This window comes from Plasmodium gonderi (assembly GCF_002157705.1).
Source record: "Plasmodium gonderi DNA, contig: Chr14, whole genome shotgun sequence".
In the NCBI taxonomy this organism is placed as follows: Eukaryota; Apicomplexa; class Aconoidasida; order Haemosporida; family Plasmodiidae; genus Plasmodium; species Plasmodium gonderi.
In genome coordinates this window covers 2,168,863-2,193,862 of record NW_021628939.1, presented here as the reverse complement: position 1 = coordinate 2,193,862, position 25,000 = coordinate 2,168,863, and the positions used below count along the sequence as shown (strand labels likewise).

The following is a 25,000-nucleotide window of genomic DNA, read 5'->3' as shown; positions in this document are numbered from 1 at the left end:
AAAAAAGTAACAGAAAAGTAACAGAAAAGTTGGTCTACCCTATCCAAGTGGAGGGGAAAAAAAAAAAAGAAAGGCTTTTGTAATATTCCTTCCTCCACAACCTTATGAAAGTTCACGAGTGCTTCTTTTCCTTGGAATGTAAAATAGGAGTAAAATATGCGCAAAAAAAAAAAGTACACATTTAACGTAACCAATAGTCTTGAAACACACTTTTTGTAGTGTCATGAAAAATGAATACCCGTGATAGGTGATAAATACATCTCTCCATGTGGCACACAAACATGAAATGTCATTTGTCCGTTTCAACAATTTACAGTTTTTGTACATAGAAATTTTTTCTCCTTTTGTCAAAAATGGTTCTGGGAACATTATATCTTTTATAAACCAAAATTCCACCATAACTCTACATTGCCTCCATGGGAGGGTGTCATTGGAACTACTATATTTTTGCAAAAGAAAGCGTTACTTTCCTTTGTCTCAAAAAAAGAAAAAAACTTCTAAACATGAAGAGGAGAAAAAACACACTCCACATAAATATTTCGTCTTGCCATGCATGCATGCTTGTGTGTGTGTGTGTATATACGTGTATACGATGAACTGCAAGCTTTTTAAAAAAAATTATGGCCCATAAGTATAACGTGCATACTTTTGGTATACACTGTTGAGGCTTTAAATAAAGCAGTGCACGAATTCTGAACAGTCATGCGGAAAAAAAAAAAAAAAAAAAAAAAAAAAAACACCTTTCTCAAACGGGCTAGCCATATACAACCATTTTAACCCGTTGCGTTTTAAAATGATCTAAATTTTTTGCATGAACAAGTCATAATTTTTTTTCTTTTTTTAGACATATCATATTATTTCACAAAATATTGTTCTCATAACCTTTGCTAAAATTTAAATTAAAACTCTCCCCATTTGATGAGACATGGAGGAGTGAGTTTTATAATATAGCACATGTGTCTTTTAAAACATGCAGAGGATAGTGGTTTTTTCTCATTTGCTCTTTAGCATATTAGAAGAAACGTAGTTCCAATTCGACATTTGTATATATATATATATATATATATATATGTGTGTGTGTTTTTATATGAGACTGTGCATGCACGTCGAGTACGCACTCATGTATTGTACAGGCATAAAAATCATTCCATGCAAGTTTGATAATTTGTGAAAAAAAAAAAAGGACAGACACGAACGTTTATAAATAAAAATGTGAGTTTTTTTTTTTTTTTTTTTTTTTTTACTTTTACATATGTGGGGATACACGCCAAAACAAGGATAGGGTGCGAGAGAAAAAAAAAAAAAAAAATAATAATAAATAAATAATAAAAACGGAGATATAACATATGGTAAAGTGCAAAAGGTGGTATGAACATACTGCTTAAATATAATAACAATTATAGATACATGTACGGAACGGTTAACGGTTCAACCTGGTGGGTGGGTGAAACATATACACTCATGAAAGTATACTCGCGTATGTACATGAGTAAATATATATAGGATGACGTAGACACATTCAAAATTGGTGCGTCTCCAATATCTTAGCCAAAAAGAGACCCATTGAATGCAAAGTTCTTGGGGGAACAATCGTTGAATTCGATAAACACACGATCCGATTTTACTTTGATTGTGTTCACTAGAATTTTTGTAACTTTGTCTGCGAGTGCAGTGTTATTCGTCTTGTTAATTCCACTTATACTTGTAATCTTAACAAAACAGAACCCATTATCAGATCCACCAAATCGTAAATATTTCTGGTAGTCGTAGTTGCTCATAATGTATGACATAGGTTTACTCATCACCTCGGACACAGCTGTAGGGAGAGGGGTGGGGGTATGGCGTGCAAGCCGAAAAAAAAAAAAAAATAATTATAAAATGAAATAAAAATGAAAATAAAATGGAGAAAAATAGTACAAAGTCAAGAGGTATAAAAGTGATATAAAACCAAATTGGAGTTGTCTATGCGTATGTGTGTACTAAAGGGAATTGTTGGCATACAAAATATCAATCGTTCTCACAGAACAAGTGTTACTATATTCTCATAACTACCTTTAGTACACAAAGACAATTCTCATTTTTTAAATCATAGAAGATATTCATACGATTATGTAGTGTAGTGTAGTTTAGCACAATTATGCATACATCCCCATGTCTTTCTAGAGGTGTGTGTACCACATGTGCTTGCACCATTTTAACATTCAATGTAAAACACGAAAGAAAAGTAATAAGGGAAAATAAAATAATAGGAGGAAAGCAGGGTTAAGAAGTAACGTGATCACATTATCCTCCATATGCAGTTTATTTGAAGTACGGGCTTGTATACAGTTCTTTTTTTTTTTTTTTTATTATTTTTATTATTTTTTCCTTTCTTCCCTGCTTACAACATTCATTCTTACGTACCATTCTCTATTTGGGATAACGTTTTTTTTATGTCATCATCGGATGCATTAATATTTGTAACTACTTGACAGCACGGCATTTTCGTGGAACGGGTGAGAGTGTGAGAAAGTCAGTTGAAGGGCGATGGGTGGGATGGGGTTAATATTCGCTTGTTAGTAAAAAAGAAAAGGCGTACATAGATGTGTATACGAATAAATTTACACATAAGCATGCATATATACATGTTATATGTAACCTAAAAAAAAAATTTATCACACCTTTAAGAATTGCTATGCTGAGCTGTATGGCAATATCGCTTGTTTTTCAACTTCAAGAATGATAGAAAAAATACTGTTAAAAAAGTATTACAAAGTTTACGTGAGAATTATGATGTGAACACCTTGTACTTACCCTTATGAGGAGTTTTTACAAGTGTAATTTACAAAAAGAAAAAAGAAGATAAACAAAGCAGAAGGAAAAAAAAAAAAAAACCTTGTTCAAAATGCTAACCATATGTTGCAACAAGGGCATGCTTAGCTCTGTATCAGTTTTGCATGTAGTGGAGAAATTCTTGAGAAAAAAAAAGAAAAAAAAATGCACGTGACAAGGTGCATATATATATATATATACATACATACATATATGCATAATTTTGTTACGTTTCGGCAGAGGGCAAAAGGGAGGACAATATATGATCCTATCGTATGCACATGTACATATGTAATACATAAGCATGCATAAAAATATGTACACATACATGCATGCTTTCCAACTGTGTGATTTTTGATTAGGCCACTCGTGGGTGGGGAGTGTGCTATGGAGCAATAGTGCATGCAATGAGTACATTGAAAAAGTTCTTGTTCTTGTGCCTCGATGTATAATCGAAAAGCTGAATCTGAAAAATGTATCACTCGCAGTGTTTGAAAAGGGTTATCAACAGATATATGTTTGCATAGATCAAAAAAAGGGTTCCTTCCTATATATAATTTGTATGAAATGAGTTGTATATGTGTATACTATTATCAAAAGGGGTTATATATGTAACCATATCCAAAACAGTTAATGTACACAGTAAGAATATGAAAAAATAAAGGCAAAAAAGTATATTCATATGTAAAAATGGCACTAAAAATTTATTGAAGTTTGTATGTATGGTCTGAAATTAACTGAACAGTAATTATGTTTGATGAATGAATAAAAAGGGGAACAAAGCGGAGAAAAAAAGATTTATAATTTAAAAAAAAAAATAAATAAAATAAAAAAATAAAATAAAAAAATAAAATAAAAAAATAAAATAAAAAAATAAAATAAAAAAATAAAATAAAAAAAATAATATAGTAATAAAGTAGATATATGGTGATGAAGTAGCAATGAAATGGCATTGACGTAGAAGAATGCAGCATTAACATGTGACCATCATGAAATAAATAAATGTGACAAAATTGGACTAGATAAGCAGAAGGGAGGGGACAGAGAGGAGAAGGGGTTGGTGGGTTGGTGGGTAAACGAATAAAAAATATTAAACGAATCGATTGAGTGTAACTATATACAATTTCTTAATATCCCAACGTCTCGTTCTACCATGAACCAAACACAGATAATTGGAACTCATTACAAAAAAAGAGAACACATGCACGGACGCATGTAACTTGATGCATGCAGAAAGACATGAAAAGGAGACCATCATGCAATATCATATGCATTCGATTGAAATGGATGATACATGTTATCATAAGAATTATGCACATTGCTGTAATTGTGATATGGGCTCTTGGGTAAGAAGGCCTCAGCTGATTCACCATGTACGTGGTTGAAGCGGCTCTTGTATTGTTCATTAATATATAAACATATTTTTTCCTTAAATGAAACATAAAATTGGCTAATTATATTGGTGAAGGCAGAAAGGTAAATAGAAAAGCTAATCAATAATAGGAAAAGGAAAAATCCTTTTGATACATGGTTGTAACTGCTTGAGTCATCATCATCATCATCTTCTTCTTCTTCTTCTTCATCTTTAGAAGCACCAATAGTGGAAGCATTTTCAACGCCGTGTTCATTGTTTCCTTTCTGATATGAAGTAGGAGCTTCTCCACTTTGATCCCCTTTGCCATTGTGCAATATATCCAACGGATTCAATGCATTGAAAATGTTAGAACCTTCAGATGTAGAATAATCCATTTGTGATGTAAGAGTTTTAAAAAAACTGAAAGAATTTTCCTCAACATTGTTGATTTTTTGTTGAGGCGATTCTTTTTTCAAGACATGCCCTAAGTTGTTTTTTATAACATCCATGTCATTCAAATGCGTTCCTAGTTTATCATTTGGCAATTCGAATAAATTGTGGGAATCGTGTTTTTTTTTTTTTTTTTTCATCTTCATCTCCGGGTTCTGATTCTGATCCGGATCCTTCGTGTTATCCTCATTTCCAAGCAAATTTTCTGAAAAAAATGACCATTTCGAATCTGATTTGGGAGAATCATCGTTATCATTGTTAGTTAGATGTTTATTTTCCTCAGAGGCATATCTATCATGCAATGTAAAATCAGAAAATACAAAGGAGTTTGCTGCATCTAAGGTGTAGTTATTTTTTTCTAGGTGTTCCAATTTGTCTTTATAATTTTGTTTTTTATTTATTTTCACTACACCATCCTTTTGCACACATCCCATGCCTCCATTTAATCCATTGAGGTTAGAATTTTTACATTTCAAGATGCATTTTTCTAAATTTTTATAATCACCAATAGACAAAGATTTTTTATTATTATACTCATTGATATTACTGCTATCATTCGATGATGACCTGTTAAAGCAATTGCTTAGACAAGATTTAAATGCAATCAAGGGATGACAGTTAATATTGGAATCATGCTCATGTTCTGTTTGTAAGAGTGAAAGCATATTTTCTTCATCCTCGTTTTTCTTCACATGATAGTAATTTTTTACAAGATCGATTAGCTGTTTGTTTGAACTGTCTGCATTTTTCTTCGATTTGTTAAATTCCGATTGGGCGACATTTTCTCCATCTTCCTTGGTCTGTTCTTTATCATGATTAAAGAATCCAAACGAGCTAAAAAAAGGATTCCCTCCTTTGTCATCCTTCCCAATGTCATTGTTTTCTTTGTCATCCTTCCCAATGTCATTGTTTTCTTTGTCATTCTTCCCAGAGTCATTGTTTTCTTTGTCATTCTTCCCAGAGTCATTGTTTTCTTTGTCATTCTTCCCAGAGTCATTGTTTTCTTTGTCATTCTTCCCTATTTCTGTACCATTAAAAACGCACCCGTTGCCCTTTTGACATGTCACACTTCCTGCACTGGTTTCCACTACTCCATCTTGATGTTCGTTCTTGTCTGTTTCAGATTTCCACATGTCTACGAGAGAAAACATGTTCCAATTATCCTCTTTTTTTTTTTTTTTTTTTTTTTCTACATTAAGTGACATTTCTGAAGAGTCTTGCACTTCTAACTGATCATTATTCCCATAATTATCTCCGCCTTTCTCATTTTTCGCTCTTTGGTCATGTTGATTTTCTTTATTTGACGTTTTAAACCAGTGCAAGATGCTGTCCCCTGAGTTTCCTGCTTCTCCATTTTCTTCAACTTTTCCAGCTTCCCCAATATTTCCAATTTGTCCAATTTGTCCAACTTTTCCAACTTCTTCCATTTCTGAGTTTTTCCCCGCCTCCTGATCCGACGCAATGTCGTTATTTACTTTATTCCATTTGAACAGGTTAAATTGAAATCCTGAATTTTTCTCTGATTGCCCATTTTGAAGATCTCGTTTTGTTCCATCATCCTGCATCTCGGACCCCCTTGTCGAGTTTTCATCGTTTGTTTTGGATGAAAAGAATGAAAAGAGAGAATCTTTTTTTTTTCCCTCATTTTCTTTGGCATCACTTTTCCTTTTCTGCTCATTTGCATTTTCAGAAATGTATTCAGTAAACCAGGAGTAGGTTTTGTTAGTGTCATTGGTTGGATGACTAGACTGCTTAGTTTCATTTTTGAAAAGATGAAAGAAGGGACTACTAGATTCATTTGCTTTTGAGGAATTATGTTCTTTAGATGATGATGATCCTACGGATTCTATTCCTTTGAAGTGTAAAAAATTCCAAAATGGTTTTCCTTTCTCTGTCTCTTCAGAATGGAAATTATTATTATCACTGGAAGTTTCCGCATCTTTGTAATCATCGCGATGCTTTTCATTTTTTGGTTCTTCTCCCTTATAATCGCCTTCATCATCACCTGATGTTCCAAAATTTATCAATTTTGTAAAGAAGAATTTATTTTCAGGATCATTCTTTAATTTGTTCAATTGTTCTTTACTATATTTATCTATCTGATGTAGTTCTTCACTGACAGTTGTTTTTACTACATCAGCCCAGTATTTGGTATTTTTTTTTAAATCATCATTGAATTTATTTGCTTGTTTAGCTATGTTAGATGAATTTTTAATTACTCCATCTTTTATTTCTTGAACTTTATTACTTATATCTTCGACACCTATTGGAATTTCTTTGTCTTTCAAAGAAAAGAAACGTTTTCCAGCGTTAATAATCGATGGAAGAATTTCTTCTTTTTCATATTTTCCATTTGATCTTACAATGTTGCCGTTGTTATTGTCCTCATCATTAGGCTCTCTTTTCCCAATACCATTTGGATTATCCCACCCTATGCTTTTCTTTAACATCCAAGAGGAATCCTTCACATCTTCATAACTATTTTTGAAACAATAAACGTCATCCGATAAAAGGAAAGCAAAGAATAAAATGTGATATTGTACCTTCATTGCTTTGTACTTTTTTTTTCTTTTTTTTTTTTTTTTTTTTTTTGTCTGGGTTAGGTGTGCGAAAGTTATACACATATATATATGTGCATATATATATGTATATATTTTTTTATGGGAACGAAGAAATAGATAACGAGGAAACACACAAACACACACAAATGTGTATATCCTGTTATTTTGGGAAGAGAAAAAGTAAAATAAAAAAAAAAAAAAAAAAAAAAAAAAAAAAAAAACTGACTTGAAATTCAAGTCAATTTCTTCGTTACAAAATGGGAGTGGGGAAAAACCGCGTTTTTTTTTTTTTTTTTTTTTTTTTATTTTTATTTTTTTTTTTTATTTTTATTTTTTTTAATTCATGTTAAGCGGTACTACCCCTCTCCACCCCTTGTGTAATGCAATACTGAGTAACACTTTGCTACGAGCAGTTTGCGATGCAGTATTGTTTTATATTTTCCACTCCCCTCTCTTTGGTTTTATTTTGATGTAACCTACTGACACCTTTTTTTTGTTTAATCCATTTGGAGTGTCTTCTACTTTTTTCCTCATCAACAAAAAAAAAAAACAAGGCCGAGGAATTTACTTCGCTGTGATTGTGTGGGTGGGGCAGGCGCGGGAATACCCGCAAACCGCAGTTGCAAATTGGGAAGTCCGCAAATTGGAAAATTGGCAAATTGGGAAGTCCGCAAATTTGAAAATTGGCAAATTGGTAAATTGGCAAAATGGAAAAATGGCAAAATGACAAAATGGCAAAATGGCAAAATGGCAAACTCGCTTTCGAAAGGACGGTGTGATATATTACACATTTATGTATGAAAGCATCAGTAGATACATTTTCCCCCGTACATATGACCGTATAATATATACATGCTTTAATTCGGTCACATGCAGGGATGATACTCCAAAATTCATCTAATTTACCTGACTTGTTCAGGTGAATTAAAAAAAAAAAAAAAAAAAAAAAATTCTACTACCTCAATTCACCGAATTCTCAGGGGTGAGAAGTATTTTATACCACCACGTCATGTATACGCTATCAGGAAAAAAGGAAAAGAAAAAGGGGAGAAAAGTGGGAAATAAATGCGAGAAAAATGGGGGGGGGGGAAATTTGCATGACATATTTTGAGCAATGGCATAAGCGCATGAGCATCCCGAGAAAAAATAAAAAAAAAGGTAAAATGAAAGACGATACACTTTGGTACAACTGGGAGGCATGCACCACTTCACGTATGCGAGAATGTAGTGCTATATGATCGAAGCCTGTTATAAAAGTATCAAGCCTCTTTTTCTCTTTTTTTTTGTTTTTTTTTTTTTTCTGTAAAAAAATAAAAAAAAAAAAAAATTTTATTATGTCCTTCCCCTCTTCCACTTTGGTAAATGTTTTATCCCATCTAATCTCAAAGCTTTTTTTCATGAAAATGTCTCGACCAAAGTTAAGATGAAAGGGATTAGAAGAAGCGATTGTGACATGTGCGTGTGTCTGTGGTCTGCTCAAGTGGGAAAGAGAAAGATGGAGAGATGTAGTACTTTATCTCACCTCCATCAATGACATATGTGTACGAATAGACACAGCATGTCACAAATCCTTGAGATTTCTCTCCCTCCCCCCCTTTCCCTGTGTGGCAAACGAAATCCGAACATGAATATGAATATGACACACATTCCATGGCACCCTTTTCTCTCAACAGACGTTGCAAATACAGACGTGTGAACAAAACAGGTCAACCCTTTTTTCGATTTTAATCCTTTCACATGAACCGCATCACTTGAACAGTATCACTTGAATTGCCTTATTTTAAATTTCTTTTTTTTTTTTCCTCCCGCTGCATTGTACTTCCAAAGCAATACCCAATTAAGGAGCCAAAGAGGGAGAAAAGTGGAAAACATGGCAAAAGTATAATGATTATACATGTACATGCTGCCGATATAGTTCTTGAATTACTCATTCTTCTTAATTTGAATTATCCAATGCTTATAATGTACACACACAAGATGTGTATTCTCTGTGTTTTCTCCCTTTGCCACATGATCTTTTTTTTTTTTTTTTTTTTTTTTTTCCCATATTCCAAGGGGTGAGCAGAACAGAGCATTGACCTGATCCAAAATGATGCTATAACACATTCCAATTGTCTCCATTCTGATTCGAATTTTATTTTTCTATTCGAACGAAAAACATATACTTTCTACACCTTAATATATATATATGTTTCCCTGCATAAACCTTATAAACGAAAAAAAGAAAATCACACTAAAATCAGCATAAAAAGCTTCTCTTCTCCCATTAACTCTTTTTTTTTTTTTTTTTTTTTTTTTTTCTTTATTTTCGAAAAGGTGTAAAAGCAACACAAAATATATGTATAAATAAATTATTACCTAAAGAACTTAATTCACCTGTGTTTGTAGAGGTTGATTTCCCTCCTGCCCTTTCCCCCAATGGGGAACTGGTCCAGATCGTCTGTGAACTTTTTTATTTTTATATTTGCATTTTATTTGTTTACTCTGGGGATTTTCCAGTGGAGGTGAAAAATAAAATCAGTAAGTTGACAAAATATGCAAAAAAAAAAAAGATTAAGAAGAGTGTTAGAACTTGTAAGGAGTTATAAAAACTTGTAAGAACTTGTAAGGAATTATAAAAACTTGTAAGAACTTGTAAGGAATTATAAAAACTTGTAAGAACTTGTAAGGAATTATAAAAACTTGTAAGAACTTGTAAGGAATTATAAAAACTTGTAAGAACTTGTAAGGAATTATAAAAACTTGTAAGAACTTGTAAGGAATTATAAAAACTTGTAAGAACTTGTAAGATACGTGTGAGGGGAGCATGTGGGGGAAGTGCCAAACAAAAGCGCAAAAAAAAAAAAAAAAAAAATACGACAAGAATGCGACAAAAATTCGACGAGAATTGGCAAAAAATGGAGTGCAGAGAATGTAGAGAAAAAAAATGCAAAAACTCCGAAATTGCTCAAGCAAAGAAAAATAAAAGAAATTGAAACGTGTATCATCCCCTCCTCCCCAACCACCTTCACTCTCTAGTGTTAATACATTAATCCTTTGGTGGTACGTGTGTTCCTCTCTCTATCTCCTTTTGCAAATTTTATTTAGCTTGAGTTTATGCCACGGTGCACAAGAACTGTGCCGTGAAGAGGCTTGAACGTAAGCCTTCCCCTCTCTACCCTTAGAGTTATATAATGGCTTGGCTCAAGTGTCATACATATATCACATACATAACATGCGCATTACTTGCATGTATTCATCTCTTTCATATGCGTATTTATACTCATATCCCATCTCTTCATATGCATATTTTCATACGCATCCCCACCTACTCAAGTACATGTTTATATGAATCCATCTTTTCATAATACATTGTTCTTGCTGTCCATTACGGAGAAGGCACCTTGCCCAACCACCCCAATCCACACATATACACCGACACCCCATATCCAGGAGACTCACCTCAGAATCACACGAGTTAAAAAAAAAAAAAAAAAAAAAAAAAAAACGCATATCTATAACCAAATTTAATTAACAGGGGGAAAAGCTATACCAAAAAAAAAAAAAAAAAAAAAAAAAAAAAAAAAAATTTCATTTTTACTCCAAAGAGGTAATTAAAAGAGAGTTAAATTAAATATAATGAAAATATAAACAAAGATTCCTATGGTGCAAGTGTACATATTTACATGCCATACATTGCATATATATATATATATATATATATATATATATATGTACACATATACACATGCTTCATTAAGTAGTCCCAAGTTAAGCAAATACCAGTGGTGTTACTTGAAAAATTCATAGTAGTATTTTTTTTTTTTTTTTTTTTTTTTTTCTCGTCACATTTTTCGTCGAAGGAGATATGAATATATTACATCATTGCTACATTAACGTTATATTAAAAAAAAAAAAAAAAAAAAAAAAAAAAATAAGCTAAGCGGGACGAAGCGAAACATAACGTAACTTAATTAAAGCAACTATAAGAAAGAACCTAAAAGATACATAGAAAAAATATGCCTAAATCGTACAAACATTTGTATATGTATTTATAGTTTCATTAATATTTGCATGTAATCACATGTGTCAAGTTGTGTATACCTATTTGTAAGAGGGGTAGATGTGCAGACACCACATGTCCACACGTATGAATCCATGTTTAGCAAAAGAATATATACACACATAACATACATCGATACGTAATGTGCATCCCTACATGACAGAATGTGTTAATCCTCGAAGTTCTTCAACAAACTTTTCTCCCTGTTGTGAAAATCTTTTCACTGCTTGAGTGAATTTGCTTCCTATCGAAACCCCTTGGTTCTGTATGTCTCATCACATTTTACTATCCATCCCTTCCATCCAGATCGAGAAAACTCTGTGTTGTTAGATTTTTTTACATTTTACCATTTTCCACATTTGTAACACTTTTTCATACTCACCCATTTTATCACATTGTGAGAGATTTAACCAAGAGGTGTGCAAATAAATTATGTCATAATTGAGAAAACGTTTCAACTTTTTTTTTTTTTTTTTTTTTTTTTTTCAAAAAACAATGGCATACATTTTTTCCCTTACATTTATGCACACCAATTTGTTGACTGATTCTGCGTAAGCTTGATTGTCCATACTCACCGTATTTTTGCTTATCTTTGCGATTAGATGAAAAGAGAAAAAGGCGCAATAGTGGCGAAGAAAAGTAGCGAGGAAGTAGCAAAGCAGTATCGAAATAGGAGCGAAAAAAATATATACATGATGAAGTAATAGTGATGAAATTACATTACTTCCGTTTTAGAGAGTTTTTTTTTTTTATTCCACATGAATTTTTCTGCCTAACAACACATTTTCATTCATACACAAAGGAGTACGTATATTACTTTTTTATATCTATTCTGTCCCTTCCATATCTCCCTGTTTTGTCTACTCTTTAGATGCACATACCAATACATACAAAAGTGAAAACACAGATATTCTTTACAACTGCATATATAAGGCAGTGAATCTTCACGAATCATTTCTTTTTTTTTTTTTTTTTTTATTATTTTGATTTTCTACTTTATAGAACAACACTGATGTATGAATTGTTGTCTCATCCATGTTGTATGTCCTTTTATGCATATAAAACTGGTGACCGTAAAATTTATAAATAAGATCTTTCATGAGAGACTTTTTAATTCTTTTTTTTTTTTTTTTTTTTTTTAACAATCTCTATTCCCATTTATGTTCTATTTTGTTTTGTTTTCATGTGTTATGTCCCTCTTTAATGCATTTAAATTTGAGAGATCATTTGCTGAAACTCATTTATGTTTCTTCTCCTATTTTTCCTACTCTTTTGGAATTCTTGCGTTTGATGCAAAAATTATCATAAACAAATTTTATTGAGCACATCTATTTTTAAGACTAATTCAAAACGCATCATCAGTACTCTTCGAATCACCTATCATTTCCACACTGCCTTATTACCACATTGCCATATTACCACATTGTCAACTTTTGTTTTTTGGACACACCCATATACATAGACTCAGATGTAAAGGTGCAAACGAGTATACCCTCTTACGTCCCAGAACCTCCTAGAGTCACATTGTTCATAACAAAACAATCGGGCATTAACCAGAATAATGAAACACATAAGAATTATTTAAACTACTTAAGCAATGAATCGCTTGGTCAGCTAAGCAGCAAACCAGAGAAGCACCAATCGAGCGAACCTATCAAGCGAACCTATCAAGCGAACCTATCGAGCGAACCTATCGAGCGAACCTATCGAGCGAACCTATCGAGCGAACCAATTTATCATCTGCAAAGTCAGCACACACACAAAAAAGGGTATCCATGTATATGTATACATTTACATATACTAGCGTGTTTTTTTTTTTTTTGTTTTTCCATTTTTGTAAGAATCAAACGGGACTCTGCTTTTAAAGGAGGAGCACAACATCTATAATAGAAGAGGGTGAGATCCAAGATAAAAAAAAAAAAAAAAAAAAAAAAAAACCTCTTCGCGGCCTAACGCATCATGAATAGTTGGAATGTGAATTGGATTAATGATGTGAGAAATGGAAAAAGAAATAAGACGAGGAATGTGAAAAAAAATGAATCGAATCGTGGGGGTGTCATAGACAACATTTCTTGGTTCGAATTTGTCACATTCGATTGGGTCACTGTAATTTTAAACAGATTAAGAAGAGATGGAAATTTTAATCTTCCCAAAATTGAAGAAGATACTGCTATTCAGTATTATTCATACAAATTAGAAAACAATTTAAGAAATGGTAGACTAAAGTACAAACGAAATGTGAATAGCAAAGTTAAGAAAAATGGGGATCATGGAAATTATGCTCATGATGAAAGATACAAAGAAGAATCATGCTTTCTCCAAAAAAGAGGAATTATTTGTGCTTTATTGAAAACTTTTAAATTGCAATTAAGTTGTATTTCTTTCTTTAATATAATCCACACCGCCTTTCTTATATTTGTTGCTTTATGTATAGAAAATTACATTTTACTTATAAAGGGATATCAAAATATTTCGATACCATTTACAGAAAATAATAAAAAAATTATCATGGGATTCTTCTTAGTTCTAGTTATATGCTTAAATATATTTTTTGACGCTATTTTGACATTCTTTGATTATCGCTTAAGGCTTAACATGGAAGTTACTCTTATGTACTTTTTGTATAAAATAAATCTTGACCATTTTTGTGGTAGAATAAACTCCTCTGAGTCTGCTTGGTTTGAGGGTGAGGATCCTCCCATCAATGATACAGTACTCAAAGATGTTATACCTTCCTCTCCAAATCAGCATCAGAACACATCTGACAAGGTTCCAGAGAAAAAAGATGCCCATGCTCTGAGGGATCAACTGATGAAGAAGGAACAAGACAAAAGGGTCCACCATGTGCTCGTCGAGGGGGATTCGCGCGATTCAGTTTCCAATGACCCGACAACTTGTTATCCGACAGCTTGTCAGCGAATACCATGTGAACCTGCACCGAATGAACCTGCACCGAATGAACCTGCACCGAATGAACCTGCACCGAATGAACCTGCACCGAATGAACCTGCACCGAATGAACCTGCACCGAACGAAGCTGCACCGAACGAACCCCGGGGAGGAGTACATCACAGTGATGCGGGTGATCAAATCACGCATAGACCTGAGGAACAGAATAAAATTTGGTCAAATAAAACACACACAATAATGGATCCTGAAGATGACGATTCTAATGGAGATATCCCACCCAGAGAAAGGCTGCCACGGGAAAGACAAAGGGTTGTGGCACGAGGGAATGATGAAATGGGAGAGGTGGGCAATAAGACTAATCAGACGCAGAACTATTTGGAGAACCAGTTTCTAAACAATGAACAGAGAAGAAAAATACAATTAGTGCAAGGGGAGGGGAAGATAGAGGCCGACTCGTGTGACATAAGTATATACAACATTATGTTCGTGGACACGCCATTCTTGATATACTTCATAAATGCAATGATAGATATGTGCAATATGTTAATAAAATTTATAATTTCATTTTATACATTTTACTACAAAATGGGAAGTGAAGCAGTGATGAGCGGAGTTTTACTAATCCTGTCTCTGTATAGTTTAATATTCTCCTTTGAATTATCATCTAGCTTATTTAAAATTAAGCATCTTAGATGTAGAGATTCTAGAATAAGTAATATGCACCATATTTTGAAAGAATATAAATTAATTAAAATGTTTAACTGGGAATCTATAGCATTTGATTATGTAAATGAACACAGGAAAAAAGAAATGAAATTTTGTAAAATACGTATATACCTCAGTTCACTGAGCAATTATATAAATAATATATCCATGAATATTATTGAAGTTGTAATATTTTTTATTTTCATAAGAGGAGAATTAAATAGTAACAAACCAATTAATGTCAGTTCGATAATCACTCCTCTTTTTGTTTATAAATCTCTCATCTCTGGTATGTCCAATTTTCCAAATATCATAAATAATCTTTTAGAAGGTTCTATCAATATAGGAAGAATCAACAAGTATATACAGCATTACCTCTTTGAGTACGACACAAATGAACATAGTACTGATTCATCCTTTGATAACAATTCTTATTATTACGGTTCTTCCAGTAGACTTACTGAACAGCATGGACAAATGGATATTTCTAATTGTAGTACTAATGGGTTTTCAATGAATAATAATAACTCCACATCTATACTTATTTCAAATGTAGGAAAAAAAAAAGAAAAAAAAAAAAAAAATTATGAACATGAATTCAGAAAAACTAGAAACACGCAATATGATGAGGAAGAAGCAGAAGAAGGGATAGGAAGATTTGCAGGAGGGATAAAAAGAAAAAAAAACTGGAGAAATTTTTTAAAATTTGTGGTTTCCCATAATGAGTATGACATGGAGGAGAGAGTTCAAAAGAAGAAGGAATTTTCCAGTTATCATTCTAATAAATATAGAAATCACAAGATTAGAAATGTATATATGTGCCATTCTAATTATCGCAAGCATTATTCATCTTTTTGCATGGAAGGAAGTACCATGGATGATAACTCTCATGTTGTTTTTTCCTGCGAAGAGAGAAAAAAAAGAGGAGCAACTTCTCTAACTTTGAACAGTTGTAATAAGAATGGACATAACAGCAAATGCAAAGATGTGATATTGAAAATGAAGAATTGCTACTTCATTGCAAACAAACGCATTAGTAGTTGTGTGACAACCAATGAAGGAGGAGCAATGTTACTGAAGAATATTAACTTGATTGTAAAAAATAATTCGCTAACTGTGATTCTTGGAAATGTGGGTTCTGGAAAAACACTCCTTTTTAATTCACTTTTGGGAAATTTAAAATTAGCACAAGGAAATTATTACATAAAAAATTTTATCTATGATATGCCAATTATGTACGTTCCTCAGTTCACTTGGGTTACCATCGGTACCATCCGTTCCATGATTTTGTTTGGAAATCGATTTGATCCAGTTTTGTATTACCAAGTTATTGAACAAAGTGAGTTATTGAATGATTTAAATACATTCAAGAGAAAAGATCTTAGATATATCAATGATGAACATAGTCTAAGTAAAGGGCAAAAGGCACGAATTTGTTTAGCACGGGCTTTGTACCACCATTACATACACATGAGTGATTTATTGATTGATTATGAAAATGAAATAAATGAAAATAATAAATGTCGTGAAGAGAAGGTTCACGGAAATTATACTATACACTCGTATGCTGTGCAAAAAGTAAACAGTAATAATCACAAGGAAAAAATGGGAGAAGAAAAAGAAGTAGCCATGAAAGGATGCCAGGACGAGAGAAAAACACAGACGAGTGTAGAAAATCAAGGCATAAATGAAAACTCCCTTCCTCAGGAGAGGATGGAGACGCACGAATTGGAAGAAATGAACAATGTTAACAAAATGGACAAAGCAAACAATCCTACCAACAACACGCATGACAGAGGAAAAAACACAAGAAGAATAAGAAATTCCATTTCTCATGGCATCCAAGCGAATGATATTAAAATGGATGAATCACTGCATGATAAGAACAAAAGACAATCAGAGGAAGTTGGATGTGTTGGAAAAGGCGAATCGAATGAGGCAAACGATGTGATTATAGAACCCACAGAAGAACCCGAGAAACATAATTCTTTTCCTTTTAATAATAATAAATATATTAAGGAGTGTCTAGAAATTGAAGAAATGTCCTACCTGTACTTGTTGGATGACATTTTCTGTTCTCTAGATCCATGCATCTCTAAAAATATTTTCTACAATTTGTTTTGCCATAAGGAAAATGTGCAAGGATTTAAAAATAAATGTTCCTTTGTAATGTCTGTAAATCAGAACATATGGAACAGCTTTCTCTTGGAAGACATTATTAACAACCTTCAGTATGAGGTAGAAATATATGAACTTCAAGATAGAACGTTGGTTTATCACGGAGATATTCATGCATATATGAAAAAAAATGAAATAACTATCAGGAAGGAACTACCCAAGGAACATGGAATCAATTCTGATGGAAGAACCATTGCATCTGGGTTATCTCACTTTCCTTCTACACATTCTCAGAAATCTACAAACGGGATAATGGAATTTTTCGAAGATCAACAAAAAAGAAACAGAAGAAGACAAAAAAAAAAGAGCAGCACTAGCTATGATATGAAATATCACAAATTTATGCTTCTGAAAGAACTAAAAAGTACATATTCATGTAAACTAGAACCCATAGGATCTGCATCTTTACATGAACATGGTAGAAAATATTCATACGTTACACAAAATTATGGAGAGAAAATGGATATGAAAAAGATGGAGACAAGTGGGAATTTAAGCAGCTTACTAAGTATAGGAAGTAGGAAAAGAACAATGATTAATAATTACGCAGAATTTTTAGTGAAGCAAAATAATAAGAATTGTAGTTTATCATTTAATGAAAGTGATAAAGTATATTTACACGAATTTGAAAATGTGAATAAAATATTACAATCTCAGCTGAAGGAAAATTATGCATGTGATTATATTGGAATCAATGAAAATGATGAAGAAGAAGAAGAAGAATTCCGATTTAGGGGAAATATAAAATGGAAAACTTTTATATGGTATCTAAAAATGATTGGAAAACGACTCATAATAGTAATTATTTTTTTTATGATAATATCTATATTTACTGATGAAATAAAAAATATGTTATTATTCATGACAAGCACATTAATTCGAAATGGAACAGCACAGAATGATTCTGAAATTTTAAGGAAGCAATTAATTTACTTGAAATATTTTGTATTATTACCATCCATATCTTTATTAACAACACTAATTGCATTCATGGTTATTGCACATGGAATCGGAATATCAGCTGTGAAAGTTCACACAGAAGTTTTGACCAGTATTTTATACGCACCTATACATGCTTTTTATAGCAATAATTTAGGAAATATAATTAATCGATTCATTACAGATATTAATGTTCTTGATAATGGAATAATAAAAAGAATTTATAAAACATTTTACACGTTCTTTCGTTTTCTTTTTACAATATTTTTACTTAATTATATGGTTAAGCATACAATATATGTATTTCCATTTATTCTTTTATTAATTTATTTCTTTGTTTTTCAAAAATATTCAATAGGATGTAAAGAAGCACAACGAGGGTATCTATGTGCTCATGCACCCTTATGCACAATTTATAGCAATACAATAGCGGGAAAAGATATAATTAATATGTATAAGAAAAATAAACACTTCATGTCTCTATATACAAAACGAGTATTGGATTTCAAGAATTATACAATTTTTAAATGGTCTCTTACCATTTGGGCCTCTCTCTATGTACAGTTGATTGTTCTTTGCCTTACCTCCTTTTATATTCTCTATCCTTATCTCATATTGCCACACCTTGGAAAATTAAATGATCCCAATTTTATGAACCAAGAAGCAAATGCAAATATTATTGGATATTGTGTCACCTTTTCATGCAGCCTTGGGTTTATCATTAAGTCTCTACTTTATGATTACACCCATGTGGAGAAGGAAATGTGCAGTACCCAGAGACTGGAGGAGTGTTCTCAAATGATTAATGAGAATGTTGGATATTCAGATGAGGAAGCAGAAGAGCATGCAACTGGGAGAGACGGGCGCACAGCGGGGACAGACCAACGCACAGCAGAAAGAGACGAGCGCACAGCGGGGACAGACCAACGCACAGCAGAAAGAGACGAGCGCACAGCGGGGACAGACCAAATGATCACGGCTGATGCCAATCCAAAAGCCAAGTATGGGTTCCACTTTGAAAATGTGTTTGTGAGCTATAAGAAGAAAATTTATATAGACAAGGTTCGAAACGTTTATTACTATGCAAACGAAAAATCATGCTTGAGAAATATTAACATATATGCATTGAAGGGGCAGAAGGTTGGAATCGTGGGAAAATCAGGTGCAGGAAAAAGTACAACCTTTCTCTCAATCCTTGGACTAATATCAACGACACGAGGAAATATTACTATCGAAGGTCGTGACATAAAATCAATGAGTTTGGAGGAAAGAAAAAACACAATAGGTCTTCTTCCCCAATCTTCCTTTGTTTTCTTTCATTGGAATGTCAGAACATACATAGATCTTTACGACCAATTTTCAGATGATGAAATTATTGATGCTTTTAAGTTGATTGGGATAAATCTTGGTCATAACGATTTGAACAAATATATATATAAACAAAAGGAAAAAAAAAAATCGAATCACGGACAGAGAGGGGGGGAGAAGGAGGGACGAAAACAAAAAAATTCATCTGCATCAGTTGTGGGTGGTGCAGAATCGTCAGAAGTACCACAATCATACACTTCCAAATCTGGGTCTACCTCTACCTATGCAGCTGCATCTACATCTGCATCTGCATCTACCTATGCAACTGCATCTGGATCTACCTCTAAATCTGCACCTGAATCTGCATCGACGTCAGAAAATTTTCTCTCTCTCTCGGATGATTGCATACGCTACCTGGCCCTCGTACGAATTTATCTGAACAGACATATATACAAGCTTGTACTGATTGATGAAATACCAGTAATTAACTTAAATCTAAGTAACAGCAATTCGAATCATTTTTTTTCAAGTAATGTTAAATCGTTTGAGTATATCATAAGCAACTATTTCAAGCACATTACTGTTTTGATAATTGCTCATGATGTGACTACCCTATCTTGTTGTGATTTCATTTATGTCATGGCCAATGGGGAAGTAATTTACAAATGCAATTATGCAGATATCAAAACGCAAGCGGGTCTAGCTGCCCTCATTCAGGAGCAAACTTAATTGTGATTCCACATTTTATATATATATATATATATATATATATATTTATGATAAATACAATAAATCTACTAAGAGAGAAAAAAGGGCGAGAGGGGGGGAGGGAGAGCGTGGCAGATTTTCAGTGCCTCCCGTGGATGCAAACGTGCAAGGCCGACAGCTTGTACCTGCAGAAGTAGTAGTACCCTAACTTTATAGTTTTCATTTCAGAACCTTCTACCTCATTGTCTTGCTTTTTTTTTTTTTTTTTTTCATTTTTTAAATTTAAATGCAAGCATATTTACAGATACTTGCCAATTGTTTCGTTGAATTGTTTTCTTTATACGGTATACAAGTGCCATGTTATTTTACACTTTGTACACATTTGACAATCCTCAATTTTGATTAATTCCCACAGGTGTGTTGAATCCACTGTTCATTTCACACCCTATTTTTGAGTTGATCTTTTTTTTTCTTTTTTTTCTTCTTTTTTAAATGTCTCTAGGAACGCGTAACTGGCCGCACTGCTTGACTAGCAGAATCGCTTAACTAGTTGCATTACTTGGACTAGCAAAATCGCATAAATAATTGAACTTCTTAATTGGTTGCACTGTTGTACTAACCACATTTCACATGTTTCGTGTGGTGCATACGCACGTAGAGCCATTGAGGCGTGCTGTGACACCTATGAGAGCTTCACAAGCATGGGGTGATGACTAGAGAGGGAGAGGAGGAAATTACATTGCTTCACACTGGAAATTACATTGCTTCACACTGGAAATTACATTGCTTCACACTGGAAATTACATTGCTTCACACTGGAAATTACATTGCTTCACACTGGAAATTACATTGCTTCACATTGGAAATTACATTGCTTCACACCGGAGGTTACATTACTTCACACCGGTTGCATCTGCGTTGTACTTGTAAGACACCTCTAGTATCCGACGAACTTTCTTCTCAAAGTTTTGTATTTCTGCACCGAAGGGGTGATCATTTGGATCTGTCACGGGAATTTCACTTATGCTGGTTAAAATTTCTGGGATAAAAGACGGGAAGAAATAATAAAAGTTTAACATCACTGGAATAATTGAAGAAACAAAATTATCAATGTATGGCTTGAAGCATACTTGTAAACATTTTCTAAAATAAAAAGATAGATCCTGTTTGTACTTTTGCATATCCATTAATTTATTATTTGCATTCACAATCAAATAAAATACAACAATTTGTGTATAAAATGAGGATTTTTTTAATACATTATATGGCTCTAAAACGGGATCCATTTTTTTCACATTTACATTTTCATAAAATTTTATATTATCTTCCAAATTGAAGTTATCACTAACGATGGCCATCATATTATTTCCTAGGTAGTAAAATATATTGCTAAACATTTCAGGGGTGATGTAGAACGACAAGTAAAATGCACTTTGCGTGTCAAATCCAGATTCGCATAAACCATGCAGATTATTCACGTTGAATGTTTTTACTAATGCGTCCATTTTTTTTAAAAAGAAACTGAGGTTGTCGATGATTGGCCTTCTCGATTCTCCCTCTATCGAAACACAATCCGCAGAGCCACACTTCACGATTCCATTATTGTGCATATTTCTCCCTTCCAGACTCAACACAAACTGTGCAACAGCTGTTTCCTGAAGGGAAGTGATATCCTCCACACTTAACGGTAGAAAGTCTTTTGCTGATAGTCTAGGAGGTATTAGAGACAAATAATTATACAATTTTGTAAAAATAAAAAAAATCAAATTGTCCATGCAATCGTGTCGTACTAGCAGTTGTGCAATTTTTGGAGAAATTCTTAAAAAAAAATTCATTGGGTTCTGAAATACTGAGATGTAGTATGAGCACATTTGTTCATCGAACAGATCATTCATCAGTTGAATAAAATTACTTCTAGGCAAAGTCGTCCTTTCTCCATCTTCTTCCATTTGATTCTTCGTCATCCCGTCACTCCTCTCTGGAGATTTTTTTAAAAGAACCATTTCGATAAAAATATTAATTAACAGACAATATTTTAGTAGCGTACTTTCAGCAAATATGTCTCCTCCTCCATTATTAGATAGAGTATAAAAATGAACAGGGTTATTTGAATTCAAAAAGAATAGATCTTTTATAACTTTTCTTTCATTTACAATTTGTGCGTATAATCCACTTGAGCCTTTAAAATGATAAGAACTCGAACTAACCATAGCGATCGCGTTTGAGTCATTTGTACAAATCCTCTCTTCACTCCCATTTGGAATTTTAGAATCTTCTTTCTTTTCTTTTGTCCAACTAGAGTGCGAGTTTTTATTATACCTTTTTGTATTTTCCACATCTATATTTATGCTCTTTCCACGCCATGAATATGGAGACAATACACATTTTGTTTTTTCATTGATTCCTCTACCCAAGGAAGCCACAGAACTGTGCAAATTGAACCCGGCCGTAAAATTCTCAAGGACAATTTCGGGTAATAAATTATGAACGCACTCATAAAATTTCTGAAAAAAAAAACAACTCAGCTGACTATTTTTTATACAAAAATTTAAACAACATTTCCATGGTAACACATGCAAAATAATCAAATAATTTAACTCCCTAAATCTATAACTAACAGATGTGTGAAATTTCCCAATAACATACATTATTAAAGTGTACAAATAGCAACATATTTCGTTCTTATTGTAAAAAATAAATTTGTTTATTATAGTAATAATATAATCTGAATACGCCTCATTAAATAACCTTTCTCTTGTAAAAGGGTCTAACATTAACACATTTTCTTCTTCTTTTCTCCATTTGAAATCAGCAGATGATGGTATGTCCACAAAGTTGTAATAATTATACTTAAACAGGTTTACATTTTCTATGTCTGTTAGTCTGCTTGTAGGAAATAATCCATTTTCGTCATTCCTCCATAGGAAGTTATATCCATTGAATACTGTACTCAAAAATTGAATTTTTTTTTCCTCTCGATCTTTCCTGTAACTTTTGCATGCTTTATCCTTACTTTGAAACTCACCTGGGATGTGATTAGGTTGAGATGAGGTACCCATTATGCGCAATCTATCAGATGTACAGCTCTCATGGGAAGAAAAAATTCTCTCAGAAATCATACGAGTTGTTCCTCCAGAATAGTCAAAGAGAAAAAGAAAACCTTGTACAAACTTATAATTTAACATGGAAGGTAATAGTGTGTTATTTTTTTTATTGTACTTTTCAACAAATTTCACATATACATCGATTAAATTGAAATAAAATGGAAAAATATAAAAATTCTTCCGATAGTCATCCATTGTTTGAACATCCCCTGAATAGTACATATAACTAGCCAATAGGTAAATAATTTCAAATATATAGGAAACTATTCTCAAAGACATACTACCTAAGTAGTCCTTTATACTTTTTTTAACATCGTGTATTGGTATAGACAAATATTTGAAAGCTTCTTTAAAAACAGTCTTAAAAATATTCAATGGAAGTTTAAGAGCACATTTTTTTATATTCAAAAGGAGATAACACAAAATATCCATCAATTTATTTTCGTTTGACGAATATTCCATGACAGATTTTCTTAGTGCACGTCGCTTGCTGAAATATGTATCCTTTATTTCCCTGTGGTAAAAACCGATTAAGAAATGGTATTTTTTTTCTTCTTTTTCTTCTTCCTCCTTTTTCTCGTCATGCACTGTGCTACTAGACAAAACGCCCCTCTCGACTCGAACATATCCTTGCACCGTTTCGTAATGCACCTTTAGAAGACTCGAAATAGTAAGGAGAAAAAGAGTACTCTTTTTCTTTATCTTTAACAAATTCATAATTTGAAAAAATAAATTATTTTCAATTAACTTTATAAGGGTATAACTCCAAATGTCCCTGAAATGGATAAGATTCATATGAAGTAACACCGACGTCATCGTTACATATTTTCTGCATATACCATCATTTATATTTGCAGACAAATAATTCGGGTAGCGAATTAAATCACTATAATGATTATAATTAAACATGTATCCAGGAGTGTTTTCTCGATTGTTGTCTAAATGGTCATACTTTACAGTGTATTCCTTTCTGTTGTTAATTATGTTATAACAACACAAATACACACACTTCCGGACGTATGCCCAGTTATAAAACATTTCCTTTTTTATGATGTCTGTGGTTAACTCCTCCTTCGATAGGAAGTTGGATACACACTTGGAGATATTTCTCTTCTCCCTGTTCAAATTTTTGTTCCCTGTAGATACGTCATCAAGTTTGCCACTTTCTGCCTGACCTACATCAGGTTTGTCGCTTTCTGCCTGGTCTACCTTATCCCGTGCGCGCTTCACCACGGATTGTAAGCTAGTTTGCTCATTTTGCCTGAACATGTCAGGCGAATTCGCACATTTAATAAGGGCCACCAAAATAAACCTCAATTTTACAAAACTGTCACAGTCACATTTGTCAACCAAGTAGAGTAACAAATAAATATCAAACACACCCTCGGTAAGATCATGTTGGAGTGAATTTTTAATTCTCTCACGGGAAAAGGCAAAAAATGCGAACTTGTCATTGCATAAATCTTGAACTGATGAATAAAGAAAAAAAGAAAATTCATAAAAATTATCTTCTTTCTTGTAGGTCATAAAATCAGTTTCCCATTTATTTGGACTTATAGCAATAAACTTGTCATGTAAAAATGTAAAAATATAGTTTAAAAAATTCTGAATAATATTACGATCACACAAGTTAAGTAGAAAATATCTTAAGCATTTAAAATTGTATACTTTCTTTTTGTATTTCTTTTTTACAAATTTGATGACTTCCCATTCAATTATCATTTCCTTTGTATTGATGATATTTTTTTTAATTTTCTTCCATTTCTTATATATCATAAAATAGAAAAATAGTACGTCTTTATTTTTTGTATAAAGATGAAACAACGTAAAAATGAACAACTGTGTATAGCATTCATGTATGTCTATGCGTGGCAGTTTCATTACATCTATTATTAGATTTGTTGCATATGTGTTATATATAAGGGGGTGG

General features: G+C 32.8%; 4 protein-coding genes across 4 annotated transcripts in view; 1 reads left to right on the top strand and 3 right to left on the bottom strand.

Moving 5' to 3' along the window:
• Positions 1 to 1,544: 1,544 nt before the first annotated feature.
• Positions 1,545 to 2,482, bottom strand: PGO_144670 (macrophage migration inhibitory factor; the record flags this gene model as incomplete). The annotated part of the gene is made up of 2 exons (XM_028690457.1): positions 1,545 to 1,816; positions 2,404 to 2,482. The coding sequence occupies 2 exons, from the start codon at positions 2,480 to 2,482 to the stop codon at positions 1,545 to 1,547; spliced, it is 351 nt and encodes a 116-aa protein (XP_028546258.1).
• Positions 2,483 to 4,065: 1,583 nt separating this feature from the next.
• PGO_144660 (hypothetical protein, conserved) lies at positions 4,066 to 7,164 on the bottom strand (the record flags this gene model as incomplete). Its single annotated transcript, XM_028690456.1, has 1 exon — positions 4,066 to 7,164. One exon carries the CDS (start codon positions 7,162 to 7,164, stop codon positions 4,066 to 4,068), a length of 3,099 nt encoding a protein of 1,032 aa, XP_028546257.1.
• Positions 7,165 to 13,177: 6,013 nt separating this feature from the next.
• PGO_144650 (multidrug resistance associated protein) lies at positions 13,178 to 19,987 on the top strand (the record flags this gene model as incomplete). The annotated part of the gene is made up of 1 exon (XM_028690455.1): positions 13,178 to 19,987. The coding sequence occupies one exon, from the start codon at positions 13,178 to 13,180 to the stop codon at positions 19,985 to 19,987; it is 6,810 nt and encodes a 2,269-aa protein (XP_028546256.1).
• An 872-nt stretch (positions 19,988 to 20,859) lies between these two features.
• PGO_144640 (hypothetical protein, conserved) overlaps positions 20,860 to 25,000 on the bottom strand; it is a gene marked incomplete at both ends in the record, with an annotated part of 4,710 nt that continues 569 nt past the window's right edge. Inside the window, one exon of the mRNA XM_028690454.1 lies at positions 20,860 to 25,000. This exon is cut by the window's right edge and continues 569 nt beyond it. Coding sequence (XP_028546255.1) covers positions 20,860 to 25,000 — 4,141 coding nt within the window.